The 24,882-nt window shown below is 39.1% G+C and overlaps 3 protein-coding genes across 3 annotated transcripts; 2 read left to right on the top strand and 1 right to left on the bottom strand.

Moving 5' to 3' along the window:
- Positions 1 to 2,601: 2,601 nt before the first annotated feature.
- On the top strand, positions 2,602 to 6,903 carry LOC140036775 (PI-PLC X domain-containing protein At5g67130-like). Its single transcript, XM_072079474.1, has 9 exons — positions 2,602 to 2,942; positions 3,175 to 3,270; positions 3,413 to 3,538; positions 3,643 to 3,780; positions 4,993 to 5,091; positions 5,421 to 5,724; positions 5,842 to 6,065; positions 6,171 to 6,257; positions 6,367 to 6,903. The coding sequence occupies exons 1-9, from the start codon at positions 2,826 to 2,828 to the stop codon at positions 6,523 to 6,525; spliced, it is 1,350 nt and encodes a 449-aa protein (XP_071935575.1). The 5' UTR covers positions 2,602 to 2,825; the 3' UTR covers positions 6,526 to 6,903.
- Positions 6,904 to 14,423: 7,520 nt separating this feature from the next.
- On the top strand, positions 14,424 to 16,448 carry LOC140036777 (U-box domain-containing protein 26-like). Its single transcript, XM_072079475.1, has one exon. It carries the CDS (start codon positions 14,845 to 14,847, stop codon positions 16,081 to 16,083), a length of 1,239 nt encoding a protein of 412 aa, XP_071935576.1. The 5' UTR covers positions 14,424 to 14,844; the 3' UTR covers positions 16,084 to 16,448.
- A 3,424-nt stretch (positions 16,449 to 19,872) lies between these two features.
- On the bottom strand, positions 19,873 to 22,542 carry LOC140004550 (transcription factor bHLH95-like). Its single transcript, XM_072079483.1, has 3 exons — positions 21,948 to 22,542; positions 20,888 to 21,328; positions 19,873 to 20,191 (listed from the first exon to the last, which is right to left on the bottom strand). The coding sequence occupies exons 1-3, from the start codon at positions 22,305 to 22,307 to the stop codon at positions 20,099 to 20,101; spliced, it is 894 nt and encodes a 297-aa protein (XP_071935584.1). The 5' UTR covers positions 22,308 to 22,542; the 3' UTR covers positions 19,873 to 20,098.
- Positions 22,543 to 24,882: the final 2,340 nt, after the last annotated feature.

Below are 24,882 nucleotides of genomic sequence, written 5' to 3' on the forward strand. Positions count from 1 at the left end.
GCGTCCATTTAAAAACGATCTGTCATCATATCTGTCCGTTCTCCTGTCTAATGCAAAACAATGTAATTTCACTTACAAATATTGCTGATATGTCACATAACAAACTTCAGACGTTCGGCTGCCATACGCTTCTTCTTCTTCTTTGTTTTTTTTGTCCACAAACACCATTTAACTTAGATTACTACAACAACTGTTTTCTACTTTCATCTCTAGCAACCCGTTATCAATTGTAGCAATTGAAAGAGCGACTAGCATGTTTGCATGGAAAATCATGCTTTGGTCTATATATTTTTTCGGTAGGATATGTCCAATTCATCCGCAACTATATGGTTGTGTGATTGGATTCATACTGTGGGTCAATTTCAATATGTTATGGAAAAGAATTCTAAGTATTGGTGGACTCCAATGCAAAACAAGTACTTGGTGATCATTTTTTTAAGCCTTATCCATGCCTATACGTGGAATCATTTCATTAGGGATAGATGAGTGGATTTTATTCAAGTCCTTAACAGAGTTGAGCCCAGTCATCTCCTCAGTGTCATGTTTGTTGCATTCATTAACAATGTCAAAGTCCTACTCTTGCTCTTTAAATTCTTCAAAGTGTAATTGATGTCAAGGTGAAAGGTTGCTTCCCATATAATTTATTTTTTGTTAATATTTAAAAGTGCAAGAAAAATTTACATATCATCCAAATTTAATAGGCCAATGCTAATAAATAATTAATCTTATTTTATATTAAACAATATATTATCTACAATAGTAGGTTCATGGTCCAAATCATGTAATTAAATGTTCTTTAAGAACCATATTGTACCATTGAACTATTAGATGCACTAAAATTTCCAAACTATGTATCTAATGTCAAAAAAATGTTTAATGAATTTTCTCATATCTTATATTTGATAGATTATAATGGCTAGTATCTCATGCATGAAAATCCATATTCAAAACCAAAAGAGGTAAATTAAGTATTCACTAACATGCATGACACCATTTGATATTTAGAATAAGTACCCGCATCATTTGTCTAAATTCTAGTACCACTGTTAATAAAAACCATGCATTATAACTTCCGACAAAATTGTACGCTGGTTTTCTGAACATACTTATAAAGAAATGTTCAATCTCAAGACAAAATAAAGACAATTGATATATTATCAAATCCCAGTTTATAGTTCATAATATAGCAACTAGTTTGACAAAGTCAGATTGAATATGAGCATTTGTTCAAACACTTATTATAAACAATAAAAAGAAAAATATTTAAGGGACAAGAAGCAATTGTATAGATAAACATTATTATTTTTTTTTTACCATCGACAAAAGAAGTCGCAAAACTTCTTGACGCTCAAGTCTCTTGCTTAATAATAAGGTTCTCAAAATTGTTTGTTTTCACTTACACCAGGAAGAAAAAGAATTGTTTTGTTGAAGAACTTCCTTCGTCTTCTGGGCAGAAAACCGTAGCAATAGATTTTGGGAATTGTAACAGTAGCAATAGTGTTTTGGAAATTGTAACTAAATTGTGTAAATTGGGAAAATAAAAAAAAAGAAGAAGAAGAACAAGAAGAAGAAGCATAAGGCAACCAAACGTTTGAAATTTTGTTATGTGCCACACTAGCAGTATTAGTAAGTGAAACTATATAATTTTGTATTAGACAGAAAAGTAGACCGAGGATCTCGTCTGATTTAAAAATGGTAGATGCATTATGAGGATCTTAAAGAGGACATAATAGCAGTAGTCGTTGTAAATTGGTAAATTGAGGGCAAATTCCTTCGTTTATTGCAAAAAAAAAAACTTTGCAAGTATTGATCGATAGGAAGAAGGTATTGAACTATATGTCTGCCGGGCTTAAAAACTCTTTTTTTTTTTATTTTTTATAAATTGCTGGGACTTCCGAGCTGGGAACCAACTAAATTTTTATAAAAAAATTTATAGCTGGGCATAGTTCAATGCCTTCTCCTTGTCAGATCAATACTTGAACCATTTTTTTTTTTTTGGAGTAATAAATGAAGGAATTAGCCTATATTGAGGGATTTGACGCGCAGGTCATAAAAAGCTCTCTAGAGCTGCTGCTTGCTCCAAAAGGTTTCCCAACCAACCAACCACTTAATACACAACCAACCTTTGATTGCAAGCAAGAGTCAACGTTCCATTCTAAGACAAACGGCATTGAGTCGTGCAAAAATTGGATAATTCATATTTGTTGGATCTCTCTTAGTTTATAAAGAAATAAATTTATTGAAGCGGAGAAAGACAGATTCCACAGAATATGCATTTTTTTTTTGGTCTATTCAACTAACTCATCAATACACAATACTTTACGTTTCGTCCTTTTAGTAATTTTTTTTTTAAAAAAAATTTTCCCGTTTGGCTCGAGGATTGGAGGCTAACGACTTCGCCATTTTAGACGTGATGCGATCAATTGCATCGAAGAGAAGCACGTGAAAAACGATTGTGGAAGATTTCTCCTTTATTATCATTATTATTATTACTTTTTTGGTAAATAATAGTAGTAATATATGCCGATGACGTTTTCCATTTTCTTTTTCTTTTTCTTTTTTTCTCGGAGAAAACTAACAAACAAACCAATTTCCATTAGTAACAAACAAGCGAAGCATACCACCAGCTATTAATGGTACAGAACGTGACAGAGGGGGAAAGAAAGACAGAGAGCGGCCGTCGCCTCCACACACACCACAATCTTCTGCAGCAGCAGCAACAACGGCATAACTGATAGTAACTTGGACTCCACAACTTACGTGTGATGGCATTTCTATGCATAAATATATTGCAGTAGCATTTTGTAGGATTGATTTCTCCTTCTATGATATCCTACCTCTCTCCTAACTCACAACTCCCCCCCAACCCAATCTCATCATCATCTCTCAATTCCATCCATCTATCATACTATTATTATTATTATTATGCATTCAATCTAGAGGTATTACAGTCTACAGACTCTGATATTCAAATGGTTTTTCATTTTTCATAAATACTGCCACTATTCACTAGTTCCTTTCGCTTTTGGTTACTCCGTTTAGTAATCAGCAATAAAAGTACAGAGCATCCTTTCGTCGTTTTTTTTTTTTGTATTTTTTTGGTATTTTTTTTCTTTGGAAATCTTGAATATGAACTACATATGATATAACTGCAGGCGCACGTTTGTTTTGCAGAAACTCGAGCTGACGATGAATTTCTGTGTGGCGGCTCCGTTTCTGTTCTTCGCCACTCTTCTAGTAGTATTCAGCAACTCTTGTACGGCGCTCAAGGTCAGCACTCTGCTTCTTTTTACTACTCTTCTTTTTTTCCCCTATTTTCAGGACTCGTCCGCTGCTTGATTTGTGTTCTTACCGGTGTTTAAAAAATGCGAAGACAGTAGGCGTAAATGTTGTTACTCTGTTGCAAGTTTAGGTAGGGGAAACATGCCTTCTTTCCAAGAACTGCGACGATGCAGGTCTACATTGCGAGACTTGTCTCGCTGAAGGCCAAGGTCGGCCTCGCTGCACTCGGATTCAACCTATTAATCCTTTTTCAAAGGTATGGATTGGCTCTCAATTCTCTATTTATGTATGTGTTTTTTTTTGGTTAAATGTGGTGACATACTGCTATTCAAATGTGTCCTTCGCGAAAATTAAATGCAGGTGAAAGGACTGCCGTTTAATCGGTATTCGTGGCTAACCACGCACAACGCCTTTGCTAGATTGGGGGAGAAATCCTCCACCGGAGCTGTTATTCTATCCCCCACCAATCAGCAGGACTCTATTACTAGCCAGCTCAACGTAATTTTATTGCCTCCTCCTCCTCTTGTCTCTCACAAACACTGAAACACATGCACTGCCGAACGAACGCACACGGCATATATTATATGTAGAGCTGCAGAAACGATTATATATGTGTCTCTGTTGTTTAATGGAGAATTATGAGGATTCATATGCAATTAGTAGTATGTCTTTCTTATTACTTAATGCTAGGTCTGGTTTGGTGGTGTGGCAATTTGGGTTAGCGGAAAGTCATTGAATGTGACAAATATTAGTATACAAAACTTGTGTGACATTTACTTGATTAAAGAATTAATTAAGCTTTGGCATAACTAAGTTGACAAAGTATCGTTAAAGCTACTTTATGAGGCCGCTATTTCTCACTTTATATATTGTTATGCCCCAAGGCCGATGCAAACAGTTGATAAAATTATATAGTACTAACTAGTATCAAAACTTCTGCAGGATGTGAATCTAATTCAAAAGATAATTTTCTAACTCACCTGTTCCAAGCAGAACCAAACTAGTCCTAATAGTCTCAATCTAATTGTCTTTGTGCTCTTATGCTTTGTCAAGGTAGTTGTTAGTTGCGGATTGAACATGGCTTCCATATACACTGCATAAGCATAATATAATATGTTAGCCATAACGTCCCCTCGTTGATTCTTGTTGCTTGTATGCTTTTGGAGTTGTTCATGTGTTTGGATATTCATAGACTTGTTGCGGGGTGTTTTGGCGTGTGAGGTATGTTTTCTTTATATATTTGGCCTGCATACCATAAAAGAATCAATTCTGTTCCTTAGGAAAACATGAAATGTTTTTTACTGCAGCAAATTTGAAAAGCCAAGCATCTTCAACTAATTGCTTAAGAGAATTCCCCATATTATACCAAACAAAACTCACGAGTTGACTACTAAGATTTTAGTTGACCCTCAGGTGTTTCTGTAAGTAACCGAACATGAATGCCAAGTTTTTGGTGCATTTAGAAGATTTCTTAAACAACAACTGATTAGCAACCTATGAGGGACGACCAGCTTACATCTTTTATACAATAAATTTCTATACTACATTAAGTATACATACAGTTGATATACAGTCATCAAACCTACACTCTTTATTTCTGGTCAATTAGGTGCTTTGTTCATGTAGATTTTCTGCCTATCCATTGATAAATTCCAGTAACTGTAGTTTAAGCCTGTTTCCTTTTTTCTTTTGTTCTTCTCTCTCTGGCAGAATGGTGTTCGGGGACTGATGCTTGATATGTATGACTTCGAGAATGACATTTGGTTGTGCCACTCCTTTGGAGGCAAATGCTACAATTTCACCGCCTTTGTAAGTACATATGCTACATCGTGACTTGTCATGATAAAATCATCTCTTAAACCAATTGCTTTTATAAAAATTTGGAGGTTTTGACAGTCTTTCTTTCTTAGTGTGTTACTTCCAATCCTTTCTCGTAAATGTCCCTTCAGAGAAGCCAAATCTGATATATCTTTTGATGTATCCTTCCTTCAAGGCTGTTCTATATAAAACTTGTATAGAGACACCTGAAAGAATTCTCTTTTCCAAGTTACTTTCTCCTGGAACCATAGTTTATCACATCACTGTTTACATGGATTACTATATAAGTTGACTCTAACCTATAAAAATCTTATTCGCAGCAACCAGCCATTAATGTCTTGAAGGAGATTCAATTGTTTCTGGAAGCAAATCCATCTGAAATTGTCACCATCATAATTGAGGACTATGTTACATCTCCTAAGGGTCTAACTAAAGTATTTGATGCGGCTGGTCTGAGAAAATACTGGTTTCCAGTTTCACAAATGCCAAAAACTGGTGGGGAGTGGCCAACAGTTGATGATATGATCCAGCATAATCAGCGTTTGGTAGTTTTCACGTCCAAATCTTCTAAAGAATCTTCAGAAGACATTGCTTATGAGTGGAGATACTTGGTAGAAAACCAATGTATGTACTAAAATCAGTTCATCTCAGGTTGTGGGTGATTTGTTAAACATGCCTAGTGTTTTAATACGGTGTACTTGGAAAATTTTGAATGTCCAATTTAGTGCTGTATATGTGCAGATGGTAATGGTGGGATGAAGCCTGGATTATGTCCCAACCGTGCAGAATCACCTGCCATGAACACAACAACAAGATCATTGGTGCTAATGAACTATTTTCCAGATACACCAGATCTTACCCAAGCCTGCAAGCACAATTCTGCCCCACTGATTAGCATGATGAATACCTGTTATGCAGCAGCTGGCAAAAGGTGGCCCAATTTCATTGCTGTTGATTTTTATAAGGTACCAGGTTATTAATGAATAGCATTTATAAATCAATTCACAAAGAAACCTCTTGACAAACATGCTTGAGTTCTGTCTAATATTCTTATGCTGAGGACATTGTAGAGAAGTGATGGAGGGGGTGCACCTCAAGCTGTTGACACTGCTAACGGTCAATTGATGTGTGGGTGTCCAGATATCTCATCTTGCAAGGTTTACCCAAGTGCCAAGATATTGAAATTTCCTTCTTCCATTGCAATTTTGACATTGTAAAAGGCAGGAACTTTTGTGGACTTTGAATGCCTATTCTCACCGTGTGCAGGAGAACGTGACTTTTGGCTCATGTGATGTACCTGAAGCTGGTGCTACACCCAGTGCAACAATTAGAAACGGAACCAACTTTGCAATTCTAGAGACAAGACCAATTCAAGTCCACTGGTCGATTGGGGTATCTCTTGTGGCCATCCTTTTGTCATTTTAACCGTGAAATCCCAGCTTGCACTTGGTATCTTTTCGGGCTAACCATGGGTAATAAAGACATCTAACTGACTGACAGCCCGTGTTGAATTGTTGATACCATGTGATTCTTGACAAGAAGTTAACATTAGCAGAGTTATCTCTCTTAAGCTCGTCCCTTGCGCTTGGCTAGCAAAGAGGTTGGTGTATGCTTGTTAATTTGGATGGCTGCTTCTTGAGAGGTTTGCAGAATTCAGGAATTGGATGTAGTGTTTTAGTGGCTTCGCGAGTTCGCCTTTCCACAATGATTCAGAAAACCATGTGTATAATTTTTTTTTGGTTGACTGATTTGTTCAGAAGTAGTTCCAGCTTGTTGGGAATAATCCAATTAACTTTGGCAAAATCTTTCCCTTGTCTACCTTTTGTTGCAGAAATATTTCAATGTTTGTGGTAGAAGTATTCTGCTAGGTTTCAATGTGAAGATGGGTATTATGAGTTTCAATACCACTTAGGACAGCCTCTACGTGTGTATCATCTATCAAAAAGCCAGGAAGCTAGAGATGATCATAGTTCATTTCCGACCAAAGGCACGCAAATGATTATGCAAAATAAGAAACCATATGTATGGTGAAAAATTACCATGTTCACTTTGAAATACGACTGAAAACACACTGAGAGCAACAGAAATTGGAAGATGCATTTTGGATCCTGTTGCCGTCAAGGTCCAGTTTGAAAGGCTGAGGAATGAGAAAGAAAAATGTCTGAACGAACAATCTGCTGCCTGAATCGAGCCGGATTTGAAATTTGGGCCGATAGAATGGGAGGTCCGCTCTCTGAAGGAAACGTGAAAACCGTAATTTGGCTGGATATTGGTGAAACTCAACAGTCTGGGCCAACATTGGGCCCGTATTCTTGATTGAGACCATTCCAGTTAAAACAGCCCAATCCCATTTTGAGTTTGCGTCTTAACCGCTAAATTTGCTGTTGGTTCCCACCTTGTGCCCAAAACATAAAATGGGGTGGCAGAGAGAGTATGCTATCGATATTTAGCTATAATTAACTTAAGACTGATGTCAATCATCTTCATACCTGAACTCTAATACCGAAAGTCAATATAGTTAACTGGAATCATGCGCAAGGCTCAAGACACCGTCAGTTTCTTAGATTAGGTAGCTCGAGGCAAATTATTATTTTAAGATAACCTTTGTAAATCTGCTCGCCCATTGGCTTAACCTTTTTAATTAAGTAACTGAGCTCATTGATTAAGATATTAAGCAAGTCAGAGTCAGACTCTTCACTTTGTAGGTTGGTAGGAAGAAACCGGCGGGGAGAATATTTTCTAGGTAAAGGACGCTATTAAGTTGAAAAAAAAATGGAATTAAAAATAGAAAAAGGGTTCAAAGATGGAATATTCTTCTTTCTTGTCCTAATTTTATCCATTTTGGCATCGCTGATCACTTTGTCACGGATCCCTTCAGTTCAAGTCCCAAACCAATCTGTCCGCTTAATATTGGATGAAAGCGTAGTCTAGCTAGCGTTTAGAATTAAGGGTGTAAGTTTTGGATTCAAATCTCGTCTCCCACGCTTTATATCAGTCAATTTGTAATGATATTAAGACGTAATTTTCACCATTTTATAGTTTAATATGAGTTATAAAAATTTATTTGTATTACTGTCACTATTGTTAACTTCTATAATCTTATACCACTAAAAATATAATATTGCAATTCTTATTTGATTATGGCGCATTTGCTGATTTTTTGCCTGGAAGTGGCTATTGAGTCAACAACAACTTCATTGCTAATTGCCAGTTGCTAAACCGATTTGAATGGTTCACGCGACGCATATATCCTTAATCATTACGCACAATGACGTAACAAAATCACCTAAATTGCAGTGATCTAGAGCTCCACAGAGAAATAAGATGTTTATTTATTATACGTTAGATTCTGATTATATCTGGTGGGTCAGGACGAGACCTGCTTCACTTGTGTGCAATCTTCACACACATTTGTTATTCTGCTTTTGGAGACACGAAAGCAGACGGAAGGTGGTTTTTTTTTCCTCCCTTGCCTTAGAGACAGTCTTCTAATTTAATAATTCACACTTGAGGCCCTACTTAATTAGTGTGCTAAAAGCATTCATTTGTGCTTCAAAAGTTTTAGTAAAAAATTTTTAAAAAAAAAAAATCACTCGTGATTTTTAGTGGAACTTAGATGTTTAAAGAAAGAAGAAGGAAAAGGGCCTAAAACATCTTCTTAATCCTACTGACATCATCATCATCTATAGCGTTATCATCATCTATAGGGTTGGGGCGCCGGGTCCGGGCTGCAGGCGATTAGTCGGGCCCCGTAAGGATTGACCCGGACACCCTTGTGTCGACCAAAAAAAAAAAAAAAAAATTGTTCGGAGGCATATAATAATATCTCGAGAAATTGTTTGGGATATTATAGAAACAGTAAGTACTACTTATATGGCACGTATATACAAGGAAAACTAACATAAATTTGTGAGGCTTGAAATGCTGCGCGTAACCAAGAAAGTAAGGACCACCAAACAACACCCCCAGAACCAGAAGTAGAACCTTCTTCAAATTAAAGAAATCAATTAAATTTAAAGCAACTTTTCTTGAAATTGAATCAAAAGCATTGGTACTTTAGGAAACGTCGTGAGGCTACTCTAGAGCACAGCATTGGAGAGATTGCATGTAATAGTATTATTGCTTTGTTTTTTCGAATTTGGGACGTCACAAATTTATACAATGGACTAAGACGGGGATATAGACATAGTACTATTTTTTTTTTTTTTTTTTATATTTTGTACATATACTAGTTTATATATCACACAATTAAGGGTTGGACATCAGAGTTGCATGTCACGACTTCCCACGTCGAAAGTGGACTCAATTATGACCTTATTGGACCACAAAAGAAGAAGCTTAAAAACCACACACCCCCCAAGTCACAAAGCCAACTAGCATTTGCCTTCTTTACACTCTGATATACTATATCGCAATATCAGTTGAAAAAATCGCTGGAACTCTTAAGAATTCTTTTTACCCTGCAAAAGTAATTAGTATATAGTATATGAAAAGCCAGAGAACACAAGTATCCATAGCCGGATCGGATATACATATAGCAACTACGTCCTGTATTTAATACACTATCAAAAGTACTGGACGGTGATAGAAAAGGGACTGTCTGCAAAATTAATCAATGGTTTCCTAGCTAATCGTCCATTTCTTTTTTCCCAAACTCAACAAGTATCTAGTAAGTACTATCTTTTTTTTTTTTCTTTTCCATCTCCAATCAGCTTCTCTGATTTCGCTGGCTTGATGGGGTTTGTTTTAAAAGAGGCTTTGCATGATGCTCGAAATGTTCCGAAAAGCGGCTGATGAACCTTTTTTTGATAGGAAAAGTGGGATCGCTCAAGCAAGCATGACATGGTAGTGATGATACTAAGAAGTGACATTAGCAGCAGCAGCAGCAGGAGCACATCTTTTTACCAAAAAAGGAAGCTTTAAGATGCAAAACAACAGAATAGTAAATCCTTCTGAATTTGTTTGATCATGCAGCGATTCATTCATGATCATTTCAACAACATTCATCATGAATCAGTAGTGTAGTATATAGAATTTACCTGCAGGCCCAACAACAAAAATGGTAGATAGTACGTGATTAAGAAAGATGGAGGGAAAAGTTGCAGTGAAAAAGTGTAGAAGTGAAGTGCATGGTATCTGGTCGTCTTGTCTTGTTTTAACTTTTAAAGGCAGATAGAGCAGAGAGGTGCTATGCTAATCCTGGGACATCTATATATGTTGTTGGGAGCCACGTCAAAAATTTAGATTGATAATTTACTGCTCCGACGGAACATTCCTGCCTTTTTAGCCACTTTATTTATATATATATATATATATTTGACCTATCAAAAGTGGTTAATCTGCGTTGTATATTTGAGAGGAATCGTCAGAAAAGAAAAGAAAATTCCTTATTAATTGTGGGAAACAAAAGGTTTTTGTGGAAGATGCCGCCCCATTAGCAATTTGAAGCCATAGTGATGTGAATAAAAACGAGCTAATATAGCAGTCGCGGAACCCATGGCTTGTTTAATTCTCTGAGTTAGCAGACAATTAATACGATAAAGAGTTGTTCTACAAATTACTCTAAGCGTCGTCTTCTTCTTCTTCTTCTTCTTAATGAAAAATTGTATGAAAATAGAAGCAAGTTTTTTGAGATTTTATAATTAAGCTGCAACCTCAGTGTACATACTCCAATATGACGGCTTTCTTGATGCTTAATTCTCTATTTGTTCACAAACACATTTTACATTGGAGCAAAAGATACTACTGGCAATGATGGTTAGCATCTCGACTTTGTCTAACAACTCCTTTTCTCTGTGTTTCATAATTAAGAGCTGTAAAGAGTAAAAACACAACGAGAAGCGGGGAGGTGGGGGAGGGGTTTAACTACTTTTATCAAATGCATGTTTTCCAAATTTTTTTTTTTTTCTGAAAACGATAATTGATTATATTAACTTGCATAAGAAATATACACTTAATGAGCAAAGGTTCAAGTTGAACTGTACAAGTGTCTGCGACACTCAGAATTTAACCACTCCTCGTCAAAAAGATATATGCTTAGCGCATAAAAGACTGAGCATGTTTTCCAGATTACAATATGATTAAAAAATGGCAAACGAAACTTTGATCTTATAAGCATCATCACATGGCTAACATTTCATTGGCAAGTACGTTCAGAGAGTTGAGGAGCAGCAAGTCCCGTGTGCTTCGCATTATTTAATTCCTTGGAAATTCATTAGATATAGCACGTCACCACATAATGCAGTAAAAGAAAAAAAAACCAAATGCTATAAATTTAAGCTATAAAAAACATAATGCATAATACAACACCCCCTCCAAAGAATTTATTTGTATTGCATGTAATGTTGAAAACCCACGAAAGTGTCTAAAATTTTAAGGGTAGAAAAATATTTTAAAAAAATATATATATAAATAAAGAGATGAGATAGGATGAGTAATAGATTTCGAAATGTTAATGATTAAAAATATATACTGCTCCAGTATGTAATCTCATTTCACTAAAAATAAAATAAAACTACTGCTACTTACCATAATAAAAAAATTCTGAAGAGGAATTCCGTACTCGGTCAAGCAAGCAGTTCAGGGACCACGGGTAGGATCCTGACAGTTACGTACATTTTGCACGGCGCATAACTTTGTTTACACATGGTATAATTTACTTTAACGGTGTGTAATTTTAGAACAAAATTTTATGAATCCCACATATGTTGTTAACATTGAGATACAAGACGAAATCTGAATCGTATAAATTTTTTTGACTAAATCTTGACCGTAAACTGCTCATGACCGTCCGTGCCCCATTTCCAGCCGTTCAGAGCAGAGCTGCAGAAGCAGAACCAGCTGGGTAGTGTGGAGGCATGGGGTTATTTACCTTGTGAGTTAGGTCAATTGGAAAAACCTTTTAAGCAGTCAAAAGGTGAGGTGAAAAGAGGGGGGCATACTTAACTGGGAACACGTGCATGGGGGAAGCGATGCTGATGCAAATTGCAAAGGCCAAGGGGTGGGGACTGACCGGGGGGGCGACGGGGTTTGAAGCTGTACCGGCAAAATTGCCCGGTTGACTACAGACAAAGCAGGCAGGGTCCTCTTCCTCTTGGGCCCCGTGGACCAAACAAATGTCTTGCTCACTTACTCTTACCTTATATTTTACAGCAAAACATGTGAAGGATAAAATAGATTCTTTGTTGAGTGATGCAAAAATGAGATCCAAAGGAGGGCTCTGTGGGGCTTGGGGAACGTGTGCCTGTAGTAGGACCCATTTAATCAACATCGTTTCTTGCATGGGCCCCAATATTTTAGTCCAGAAAATCCCACCCCCATCTCCTCCACGGCCTCCGTGGGGGTTGTGGTGTGTGTCGGGGGGGGGGGGGGGGTCCCTGATTGGTCTTGGTGTTATCCATTAGATTAAAGAGGACGACTAATGAAAGCCAGCAAAGATGCACATACAGATACAGTACAGGTAGAAAAATATTTTTGGAAAGGAGGAGGAGGAGGGAGTTTTCAGTTTTGGAATAAAGAGGTTTGGAGAGACAACCCAGCATCCGCACATTCCTCTGCTTTATCTTTGACCTTTGACCTTTGACCTTTGACCACACCCCCACACACACTTCCAGCGTCCAGACTCCAGACACACACCTCCAGCCTCCAGCCACCAATCCACAAATTGCATAGCAACAAAGCAGCAGCAGCAGCAGCGGCAGTCTGGCTCAGTGCTGACTGCTGAGTCGGGAAACATATTTTTAAGTAGTAGTAGTACTAGACTGTATTACTTGCTTTTACTCTTTTTTCTTCTGAACACAGGAGAGAAGTGAAGAGAAGAGAAAGCTGCTGCTGCTTGCTGCTGCCATATTATTCCTTTGACGTACGTACGCATACAACAATTTTGGCCACCCATTCCTACTTCCATCAGACAATTTTTCTCTTTACAGTAAACTTATAATAGTAGCAGTAGCAGTACTTGTTTGGTTGGGGAGGGTGCAGTTGCTGGGAATGAGTTGTTGGTCTCACCACCAAACTTCCAGGGTTAAGGAGTTATTAGGACCACTAATGCCTCGTCAACTACATTTTATTGCTCTCCTCTTGCCCAAAAAAAAAAAAACACTCAAAAAAAAGGAGATAATATAATATTCCTAGCGGTGAATATTGACTAATATACCGTATTTTCTTTTTTTTTTTTAATTTAAAAAGAGATTCCAAGCTTTACGAAGAAGAAGGGAGTAGAAGAGAGGATTTAAGAGTCAAACACAACATCTTAGCAATTATGAAATTAACTAAGAAATCATTTTATTTAAGACTTATCACTAAGAGAAAGAGAGACAGGAAAAGAACAAAGAATAAAAGGAAACAAGAATATCACAATGTGCAAGGCCAATTTGCAAAAAATCTAAAAACCTGCACTGTATCTTCATAATACAAAATTCTATACGGAATCTGATGGCATATTTCAAGTTATATTACTCATGTAAGCCCCCTATATATTGGATTTACAACTCAACTAAGGGTGCATTTGATAAAATTGAAATCTAAAAATTGAAACTTGAAATCTAAAATATGAATTCATTAAGTTATTAAATTATTGAGTATTAAATCTAATATATTTGAGTGCATATCACATTCAGTGATAAGTGAATAACTTATTACTTAATTTTAAAAGCAAATTTTACCTAAGAAATTCAGTGCTATTTAATTAATTCAGATATTTAATTTTTCGTTATCAAATGGTCTGAATATACTAAAATTTAAATTCATTAAATTTAAGTACTGAATTGAATTATCAAGCAAGGTCTAAGATAGCAAAAGAATGATACAAACTGAAAAAGAAAAAAAAAAAAGGGAATTAAAGTAAAAGAAGGAAGAAGTTGAAAGCCTAGAAGCACAGGGGATAGGGGACCCTAGAATCAAATCAATACCAGGCGGTTAAGGAGCACGATTGGACCATTGAGAAGCCAACGGATGTAAACAGGAGCTAGATATGAGCATAATTCATGGCCCCACTGGGTCTTCGCTGTCTCTTTGACCAGCCAAACCCCCAAAGGCCCAAACCGCAACCATCCCCATCAACTCAACCCTGATCAAACCCCTCACCCCTCCCTAGTCCTTCCCCTGCCCTTGTTGGTTAGTTAACCTGGAGCAATCCAGTCAAGTCAGTAGCATTATTAAGTAGTAGCAGTAGAGTATTAACCCAAACAAAAAAAAAACCGAGCAGCAGTACCAGCATTATTAGCATCATACTACTACCACTACCAGGCCAGCAGCGGTAAAATCAAAAAAAGAATAAAAATAAACCACACGTGTGGGGCTGCAGGCTGCCTGCCACCTTAGTCAGAATAAAACCCACAAAAACACAGGCACAACAAGAGACACAAACAAACCCATAGCAGAGACCAGAGAGAGAGAGAGAGAGAGAGAGCAGAGAGCACCCTCCTGCTGTGCTCCTTCCCTCCCCACCGCCCCAAGAAGAAAGAAGCAAGTGCAAAGAAGCTGGCCCTCATTTCCTTGCCCGCCCGCCCCCTCCCCTGCGGCCCTAGCCCCTCCTCACAGCATTATCTTTAAGTCATGGTAACATTAACATTCCCTAAAGAGAATTTGCAGTGACCCCCCCGGCTTTATTTCTTGCCTTCCTCCTCATTCTTTCCTGCATCGCTGTCCACAATCCACATACATAAAATTGACAAAATATTTATACGAGAGATACTCCACAAAGACAAAGACAAGGACAAAGTAGGAACAGGAGGAACAGAAGGAATGCGGGGAAGCTTAGAGCCATTGGACGTGGGAGTTCAGATCCCTTACTACTTTCGATGTCCCATTTCTCTGGAGCTGATGCGGGACCCTGTCACTGTTTGTACTGGCCAAACCTACGATCGTGCCAGCATCGAGTCTTGGGTCGCCACCGGCAACACTACCTGCCCTGTTACCCGTGCCCCACTCACCGACTTCACTCTCATCCCCAACCACACCCTCCGCCGCCTCATCCAGGACTGGTGCGTCGCCAACCGCTCCTTCGGCATCGAGCGAATCCCCACTCCTAAACAGCCCGCCGACCCCGCCCTCGTTCGCTCCTTGCTCCACCAGGCTTCCTCTGCTTCCGCCCTTCCCGCCTCCCGCCTCTCTGCTTTGAGGAGGCTCCGAGCGCTCGCCCGCGACTCCGATAAGAACCGCGCCTTGATTTCCGCCAACAACGTCTCTGAGCTCCTCCTCTCCGTCGTTTTCCATTCCGACTCCGCCGACCTCAGTCACGAGGCGCTCGCGCTTTTGGCTTTATTCCAGCTCTCCGAGCCTCAGTGCGCCCTCGTCGCCTCCGATCCCGACCGAGTCTCGTATCTCGTCTCCCTGCTCAGTCATTCTTCAGTTGACGTCCGAGTCAACTCGGCCGCAGTAATCGAGATGGCCGTCGCCGGGACCAGATCGCCGGAGCTCCGCTCTCAAGTCAGCAATGCCGAGGGAATATTCGAGGGGGTTATCGGAATCCTCAACTATCCCTTGGCATATCCGAGGGCGTCGAAGATCGGAGTCAAGGCTCTGTTCGCCCTGTGCTTGGTGAAGCAACACCGGCAGAGGGCGGTGACCGCCGGAGCGGTGGACGCGCTGGTTGACAGGCTGGCGGACTTCGAGAAGTGCGATGCCGAGAGAGCGCTGGCTACGGTGGAGCTGCTCTGCCGAATTCCGTCGGGGTGCGAGGCGTTCTCGGCGCACGCGCTGACGGTGCCGCTGCTGGTGAAAATTATTCTAAAAATATCGGACCGCGCCACGGAGTACGCGGCCGGGGCATTAGTGTCGCTGTGCTCGGCTTCCGATCAGGCACAGCGGGACGCGGTGGTCGCCGGGGTGTTGACTCAGCTGTTGTTGCTGGTCCAGAGCGATTGCACGGATCGAGCGAAGAGAAAAGCGCAAATGCTGTTGAAGTTGCTACGGGATTCTTGGCCGGAGGTCTCAATTGGAAATTCGGACGATTTTGGTTGCAGCGACGTCGTTGCGTTTTGACTCACATGATGGATGATTTCAACCTTCTCATTCTTTCCGTTTTTTTGGGGAGCTGTAGTAGAGTGTAATTTCCAGTAGTAGCGGTATTTTCTAGTACTAGTAGTAGTGTATTTTTTGGGAAAGCAAAAAAAAAAAAAAAAAGCCCCCAAAAATAGAGACGAGCGAGCGAGTAAAAAGGAAGAAGAACATAGAGACGAGCGAGTAAAAATTGAGTGAGAAAGAGAGAGAGTTTTATGTTGGGTACACGGTGGGGGAGGTGTTTTGCTTCTGTGTGTACTTTTTCCTTTCCTCTGTAAGTAAGTTTTTTTTTTTTTTTGGCTGAAAATGTTTAAAGAAGTTAAAAAAGGAAAATTGGTCCAAGCAAATCCTGGCGCATGAATGATCTTATTGCACTTGGCATCGCACGAAGTCTTGTTTTATAGTAATAGTAGTAGTATTTATTATTGACTGCTACTGAAGATCATTTTACTCGCAGGCGTTAATTCTAAAATGGGCCACAATTTCAATTTGTTTTCTCAAACAGTTGATGAATTGTGCAGTCATTATTATTATTATTAACCACTTGACTTGAACTCTTTGCTTGTAAGTTGTGTCAATGTTATAATTGAAATCGGGTCGGTGTGTTTGGATTGCTAATTTTTTAAAGAAAAATTGTTACGGTGAACATATTTTTCAATCATCTTTTTATTCTATATATATTAAATTGCTACAGTAATTTTTTTACAAAAAATTCAGAAAAATGCAATTCAAACAATTAATTTGAAGTCAGAGCTTGTTAATTTAGCAACCCATTCCCATCCTCAGTCACTGCTAGCATAAACAATTGTTTGACTTTATGATTTAGAATTAAAGGGAGCAGTAGTAGCAAATTGTCAAAAAGAATACTTGTGTGGAATACCTTGTTCTGCCTGCAACTGCAAGCAATTTCTTGCACAGAAAATTTCTTTCAAATCGTCAAAAGATGCTTGCTGTCAAACTTTAAACAAAACGAAAAGGGCACTGGAAGAAGAACATGATGGGCTGGCCCATGGATTAGTCCTTGACATTGACATGTTTAGGAGTGATGTGAAAGGCACACAATCAAAATGTTGCCTTGTTTCGAAAGCATAATAACTTTTTTAACTGTTTCACTTGCAGATTCATTCATTCATTAGCTGTGATTTTTGGCAACTTCTTCTGGGAGCTGGGGGCATCACCTCATTAGCTATCTCAACACCTCACACCTATGCGGCTACACCAAAAAAAGAGAGACATCTACTACGCCTACAGTTTTTAATCAATTGAGCTGAAAAGTTTCAAAAAAAAAAAAAAAAAAAAAGACGAACCGTGATGCATACGATATTGAATGCATTGATCCATTAATACGGACGAAAAAAGGGACGTCTGATCCGGCATTTCCCTACACACACACACACACACACACAGAGGATATATATATATATGGGCAAATTATCCAATTGGCCCTTGAACTCTTTGTTTAAGTAAAAATAAGCCCCTCATCTATTTTTTGCTGACTTTAAACCCTCGAACTTGTAAAATTGGGTATCCGTGACCCTTTTAGCCAGTTTCTCCGGTTTTGCAACCGGAAGGGGAATTCACACGAATGGCAGTATGCTTTTAAGAAGGGCATTTTTGTCCGCATATTCTGAGCAAAAAAGGAACAACTCCTCTCTCTTCCTTTCATGGACTACTCCTACACCTACGACGACCTCATCTTCCTCCTCTACTTCATTGACTTCTCCACCGATGCCGTCTCCCTCTCCTCTCCTCTCTCCTGCAACCTCTCCCTCACCCTCCCATTCGTTTCCTCCCCCATGGACACCATCTCCAAGTCCTCCATGGCTTCAGCCATGGCCTCCCTCGGCGAAGTCACAGTGAAGCCCTCCATCTCTGAGATCAAAATCTCCTCGCTCAGCTTCGCCCTCAGCAGCCCATACAGCAGGCACGCGAAGTCACAGTGAAGCCCCTCGTCCCGCGAGATCAGCTCGTTGGAGAAGGTCAAGCCCGGCATCAGCCCCCAATTCTTCACTCAGAATATGGCGCAAAAGCTCCCTGAGAAGAATATCCCCTCCACGCAGGCGAAGGCCACCAGGCGTTCCGCGAAGGACTCGGAGTCGTCGATCCAGTGGAGGGCCCACTTGGTGCCATCAGGTTTTCGTCTAGTCTGCACGAGCTGAAGAATGAGAGGTCGGCGAGTACAAATATCCGAACCTCTGGGCAAGAAATCTCTTCTGACTAGTGCCTCCAGAACATTCGATTTTCCACTGCTCTGGCTTCCGACGACCGCCACTTGCGGCAATTCAATTGTAGACTAACTGGAGAGCTACGCGAATATGTCTTGGAGCTTGTTGACGATCGGAATGACCGAGCTCCCCAACGGCACAACTGGCTAAAATTGGATTGACTGGCCAGAGACGGAGAAGCAACGGTGTCGTTTACTGGTTCACTGTCGTCGGCTGAGAATTGAGACCAATCAAATCAACTGTGCATTAGCTACCGTGTTCTACTGTGTGTGGAAGAGATCGAAAGAGGGGAGTACTGAAACCCTAGTGTCGCGTGAGTTTTGAATCTTTTGACAAAAATGCCATTTTTCAAAGCATACTGCCATTCGTGTGAATTCCCCTTCCGGTTGCAAAACCGGAGAAACTGGCTAAAAGGGTCACGGATACCCAATTTTACAAGTTCGAGGGCTTAAAGTCAGCAAAAAATAGATGAGGGACTTATTTTTACTTAAACAAAGAGTTCAAGGGCCAATTGGATAATTTGCCCTATATATATATATATAGCGGTGCAAAAGGGGCAATCGATTGCTAAATAAAAGAAGAATAATGCTCGAGACTTATTAGAGAGTGGATTTATTTAAAGGCCCTGAAAAAGTGCTCAACGTACGTATGGGAAGGTCCACAGAAGCTTTCCAACCAAAGTACCCATCATCGCTTCGCTTCCATACCAATCATGATTTTGATGTTCTTTTTCCCATACCATCGGATCTAAATTAAAGACCAAAAAATCTTTTTTTAATTGTCCCATGCCAAAGCCATTTCGATGAAAATATTTGGCACTCGGCCCCTTAGTCTAATATATATAGTCCAGGGGAGGATTTCGAAAATATTTTTGGATGTTGGAAAAGAAGAATGATATATTGGCAAAGACTTTTTCCACTTCTTGTTTGTTTTAATTTGATTAGAAACTTCGCTTGCTAAAAGTTTGATGAATAGACTATAAGCTTAAATGGAACCATGAAATCTGTCGCCAGAATTACATTTCAACCACCCCCGGCTTTGCAGTGATCTGATGGGCTCTCGTACTAAGGTCCATTAATGAACACAAAGTCCAAACTGGAGCCCAACAATCACTGATGCCACCGTTGGGCCCCTGCGGCTTCTCTCGACTCACCCGTAGTACAATCAGAAAAGAAATTAAACGGCCAAAAAAAAAAAAAAAAGGAGATATTTGATGGACATGCAAGTATGATAACTTATCTCGGATTTAAATGCATTTCTTGAAGGTCAGGTCAGGTCAGGTGGGCTAAACACACTAGAAAAATATTTTTGCCATTACAGTACTATAATGTTTGCTTGCTGCAATCTGGAACAAACTTTTGTGGCTGATCATGAAGAAGTTTCTTCTTTATCATCATCATGATTATTATTACCAATTCAAGCACTCAATGCAGCACATAATTAATTATGGTTAAATGGAAACAAAATTCATATGCAAGAGATTAGAGATGACATGGAAGACGAAACGCTGAAAAATAAAAAAAAAAAAGCTCAAAGAGATTAAAGGTAGTGGTGCAACTTGGATTCTGAGTGAGATATATCATATGCTGCAACTTTTGCTGATCAGGATATATACCTGACTGACTTCAACATTAAAATCCTAATTATGCTCTTCCTCCAGAGATAGACAGCACCCAAAATAAATAAATAAATAAATAAACATTTCGGCCTAAGAAATTAATCAATCATGATCTCATATCTTATTGCTTGAACTTGCGCTGGCGCTGGAGCTGTTACAAGGAAGACATGTACATCATCATCTCCCCCGTAGCTAAATGGAAAATATCATCAAATGAGAACGCCTCCGGGTACTGATGATCCAGAGCCTGAAACGCAAAATCATGTTCCCAAAATTAAAAAATGTTATCATGCATCAAGAAAGGTAAGACTACCAACATTTGCAGCAACCATCGACTAAAAGATACTCGCTAGATTATGAAATGAAACTCGTTTGATTATGTACTTGTTGTGTTGATGCAAGAATGGAACTTTTAATCAGTGGTCATTTTACTCTTTTTTTTTTTTTTTGGAAAAAAATGAGGATAAAAGGCTAAGCACCTTCTTCTTCATAAATTTTAGTATGTCTATATTTGTTTCTTCTTGATCTTGATATTATTATTATTAATCAAAATGGCAATTGCATCTACTACGTCACAGCGACAGTGGCATGCAACAATCACAGCCGGCTAACTATCCTGTGGAGTGGCAATCATCGTAAGTAATTCAAAATTGAATGAGTAATCGAACAAGTTTCTTGAACTCGATCATGAATTTGTGGTTAAAGGGAAAAACAAAACGCCCACACACACACACACACACGGTCTAGCATCTTCCTTTTACCTCTATAAGATGTACTCCTATATGGTGCACCATCCAGGTCACTGATCACAAGCTTAATTCCTAATTTCGACAAGAAACATTTCTCGCGTAACTATTTATTCTTCTCCTGAGGTAGTGTTGAATTAAGTTCTATTGAATAAAATAAAGACTGACATTTGTTGGCAATCGAGAAGATTACTTACTTGGGCTTGAATCATGTACAAGCTCCTATAATTGTCAGATGAAACATGAGCAGATACAACCTCTAGCTTATGCTTTTCCAAGAAGTAGCAAATGGCACTGAAAAGTCCGAGCTTCTTGGGACAGCAAATATTGATGTGTGCTTTGTCACCGCATACATTGAGGACCATGTTTGGAGTAGCCCATGTTCGAAAACTAGTAGGAAATCGAGCAACCCCGAGTGGGTTCGGGTTGGAACTCAGTTGGCTCGAAGATCCCTGATCAGCTAAAAATGCCTCCCTCGAATCCATGGCTAATCTGTGTGGTGTAATCATAGAAGGGTCATAATTGATCGTTGTCAGGCCACGAATCATTTCTAGCTTTTGCTTCTGAAGCCGCTGAAGTGTTTGTTGCAGTGACCTGATGTAGTTTACTGCCTCATCAACAATAGTTGACTTGTCAGCCTGAAAAAAAATTCAGTGAGAATTACCACCCCAAGAAAAACATCATATACACGATGAACAATTCTTTGATTTCTAGTAATTTTTTAATCGCTAGAGGAGGATAAACGTCAATATTGATTTTATGGACTGAGAGAGAAGGCATCCAAGGAGATTTATGGCACTCCTAGGTACAGATTAGTGCCTTTCAACAGAGGCTGCTAGTTTCTCAAGCCGTCTATCCATGCAAAGCCATCCTGTGAGCTTCGGTTCCTTGTACAACCGTGACAAAAATGACTTGAGATGAAGCAAGTCATGAATTTTCCTATATGTTTCCAAAATTCGTTAATAGATAATCAATTTCTTCTTCAATTTTTTTTTTTTTTTGGTTTGTTGGCTTCGCAGAAAGAACTGAACTTGAAAAGCCGAACAAACTGCTTATATAGTAGTATGTCACGAAAGGTGCCTTTTGATATATCCTTCTTTCTTTTGAGAACATAACTGATTACAACTTTGTCCGATCAAAACTCGAAGAGAGAGGGTTATCCAAAAAGGAGGGAAATAGAGGACTCTAGTGTCCAAGGGAGAAAATTGATGGTTTAATCAAATTAAACATTTTAACATACATCGATGCATGAATTACCTTGGGAGGAAGTTGAGGAAGCAAAGACTGGAGATTAGAAAACATGCTTCTCATCTTCTTCCTCCTTTCTCGTTCTGTCCATATATGCAACTCATGATCTGCTCCAGCACTGCCTTTCCCTTCAGCAGCCTGATCATTCCCTTCAACACTAGGCTGCTTTCCATTTTTTCTCTTCCTCTTCCCCAAGGATGGCCCAACGCCGGGCTCAGCTTCCCTCGGAGTGGGACAGTTTGAGTTATTGGATTCGCTAAACTTCTTAGCAGGTTGGTTTTCATCACTTCTTCCCGAGTTATCCGAGTTTGATAACGCCCATACCTCATTATCCCAAAGGAAGTTATCGTGGCTACCCCCTTCAGACATGGATGAGAAGGAAGTTTTTAACAAAGAAAGAACAGAAGTTACAGAAATATAGACAATAGAGACTATATATATTCTTGCTTCTGATACGTGTGCAGATTGTAAAAGAGAACAAGGAAGAAAGGAGAAGAGGGACAAAATAAGAAGGAAAAGGGTGCAAGGGAAGAGGAAGATAGAGTTATGGTGAAGATAGAGGGGCGCAGGCCTTTAAAGGGTTGGCCGGGGTGGCAATCCAAGCAAATATATATATATATATATTCACAAGGTTGTAGAAAAATAAAATGCTGATTCGCTTGGCCGGTGCCTTAATTAGGAACAGACCAAAAAACAATCATATGCCAAAATGCCGTTACCGGCTTCAATATAAAAAATAAAAAAAATAAAAAAAAAACGGCAGCTTGCTCAAGAAAGCAGTAAGCAGCATCCAGCAAGTACCCAAAATAAATTAATTAAAAATGAAAAGAGTGTTCTTCCTTCTCTATCTCTCAAGGGGGCCCCACTTTCCTACTCGGATACTCATGATGGACCCTACACATTATTTGCCTTGAAATTACACTGGGGGATGGGATGCCATTGCCAGTAAGAAACCTATTTAACCCATCTCATGCACCACTCATCTCTGCATCAGAAACCAGGTTACCTCTGATCAGTTCAAGTGTGAACTAAAAAGATGCTAATTGAATTTGCTCCCTTTACTGACCTTTTTATAACCCTTTCTCTTTTGTGAAGAGAGTAGGATAAGTTTTGTGCTTTGTTTGTTGTAATCTTGTGACTAGATATAATCATTATTAAGGGCCAAAATAACACGAGAGTTACATGTAAATCTCATGTTTTCACACTTACAGCAGCTGTCTTCAGCCTTTACCTCCTCACTTTCCATAAAAAAAGTGCGTGTTGTTTAACATGAGTTACCACTCCTCTCACCCTCCAAATCTGCATGAATTACCACTCCTATATCTCATTCTTCTCCTGATGTTTGGCCTAAATCATTTATAATTGGTTGGATGAATTTACTTTTACATGTTTTACTTCTTATAACGTACGATTACAAGAGTTGCGACCTTTTTCCCCCATTAGGTGATTTTAAGTGTGTTGTATATTGGAAAAAGCTCGCCTGCGTTGAGAAATATAATCGGCGAACAGGAGGTGGCATCGTGCATCTGAATATGGCTTGCATGCTTTAATTAAAGCCTTCAATTCTTGCAGCCATTCACCGGTTGGGCGTATTAATCCTGTTCTACCTCATCCCCTTGCTGGATTATGAGCTCACGTCTACATTCATGGCAAAACAAATGCAACCAGGATCATTACTGGTGAGGCTGTGAATCCCGCTCATTTGCACTGAATTATGTATCGTTTTTACTATGACTCGAATCATTGTATATGCAGAAAATTGGAACCGTAGAAAATGGTGGTGGCATGGAACCAGAAGTGCCTCGCATGTAAAATGGTTGCATAGGGGAAAAGGAAAAAAAAAAAAAGGCGCAAACAAACAAACGAATGCTTCGCTTATATATTAAACAACGGATAAGAACGATGGTATATGCCTTTCTAGCATCCCTATTGCAGTTCAGACTAAATAGAATAAATAGCTTCCTTTTCCTGTTTAGTTTATGGGTCCATATTACGAATTTTGTAGCAATTGTACTGCATTAATTCACTCGTAGTTTACGTATACAAGAAGTCATTGCATCCGAATAAGGGTTTGCTCTTTTTTCTTTTTCATTTCTTTTTTTTGTTTCCTCTCTTGTAAAACTGGTTAAGGGGGGAAAAAAATTTGCAGAGAAGGTACTGTAATTTTCGTGTAAACTATTCATATTTGGTCTTCTCAGAGGCAAAGAAATACTACTGTTGGCTGGGTGACATCAGTATCACTGATCACGCTCACAGAATACAGCAATCCAAGAAAAAGAATTGAAGATATTAGAAGGTGCATTAGGAGGATTAATTTTGTGGTGGGAACAAATACACACACATACATACAATACTGTCAATTTGGCAATGAATTTTTGGCATAATTTTATTGGTTTTCTGTAGCGAAGAGCCGCAAGCTGCCATCCTGACGATAACGAACCGAAAAAGCAGTTGCAGCCCTTTTGATCCAAGTTCCACTTGGGCTTTGGTTGATTCTTTCGTTCTTCATATTTTTTTTTAGGATGGCGGATGTTCTTGTCCCTGATGTGATGTGCTGAATGAAGAACATCTCAAGCTGATCTACTTGCGCTGCCAAAAATAAATAAAGAGTGCTTTCCTCATTTTTTCCTGGGAATACGATTTTCTTGGCACCTTTTCGGAGATGATTATGTGTATGATTTAACCACGATCTTGAGCGGAAGCTTTATAAAGTGATCCAACTCCCTCAAACTCAATTTATTAAGAACTGGAGTTCAAGACAAGATTAATTGTGGAGCATATTATTACTGGCATTCAACCTGGCAAATTTACACTGACACATATATATATATATATATATATAGCATATGAAGATAATATTCAGAGCTATTTTTTGAGGCAGAACTAACGTTGGTTCTAAAATAAAATCATCGAACAACTCGAAGTGTAATGAAGACATTAAATC

The sequence above is a fragment of the Coffea arabica genome, chromosome 2e (assembly GCF_036785885.1).
Source record: "Coffea arabica cultivar ET-39 chromosome 2e, Coffea Arabica ET-39 HiFi, whole genome shotgun sequence".
Classification (NCBI taxonomy): domain Eukaryota; kingdom Viridiplantae; phylum Streptophyta; class Magnoliopsida; order Gentianales; family Rubiaceae; genus Coffea; species Coffea arabica.

Bases quoted from the DNA above. Each gene is read 5' to 3' on its own strand.
- LOC140036775 (XM_072079474.1), top strand. From the start codon at position 2,826: ATGATATCCTACCTCTCTCCTAACTCACAACTCCCCCCCAACCCAATC. The intron at 3,271-3,412 runs GTCAGCACTCTG...TTGCAAGTTTAG, and splicing joins ACTCTTGTACGGCGCTCAAG to GTAGGGGAAACATGCCTTCT. The intron at 5,092-5,420 runs GTAAGTACATAT...TCTTATTCGCAG, and splicing joins GCTACAATTTCACCGCCTTT to CAACCAGCCATTAATGTCTT.
- LOC140036777 (XM_072079475.1), top strand. From the start codon at position 14,845: ATGCGGGGAAGCTTAGAGCCATTGGACGTGGGAGTTCAGATCCCTTAC.
- LOC140004550 (XM_072079483.1), bottom strand. From the start codon at position 22,307: ATGTCTGAAGGGGGTAGCCACGATAACTTCCTTTGGGATAATGAGGTA. The intron at 21,329-21,947 runs GTAATTCATGCA...ATTTTTTTTCAG, and splicing joins TTCCTCAACTTCCTCCCAAG to GCTGACAAGTCAACTATTGT. The intron at 20,192-20,887 runs GTAAGTAATCTT...TTTGCGTTTCAG, and splicing joins TGTACATGATTCAAGCCCAA to GCTCTGGATCATCAGTACCC.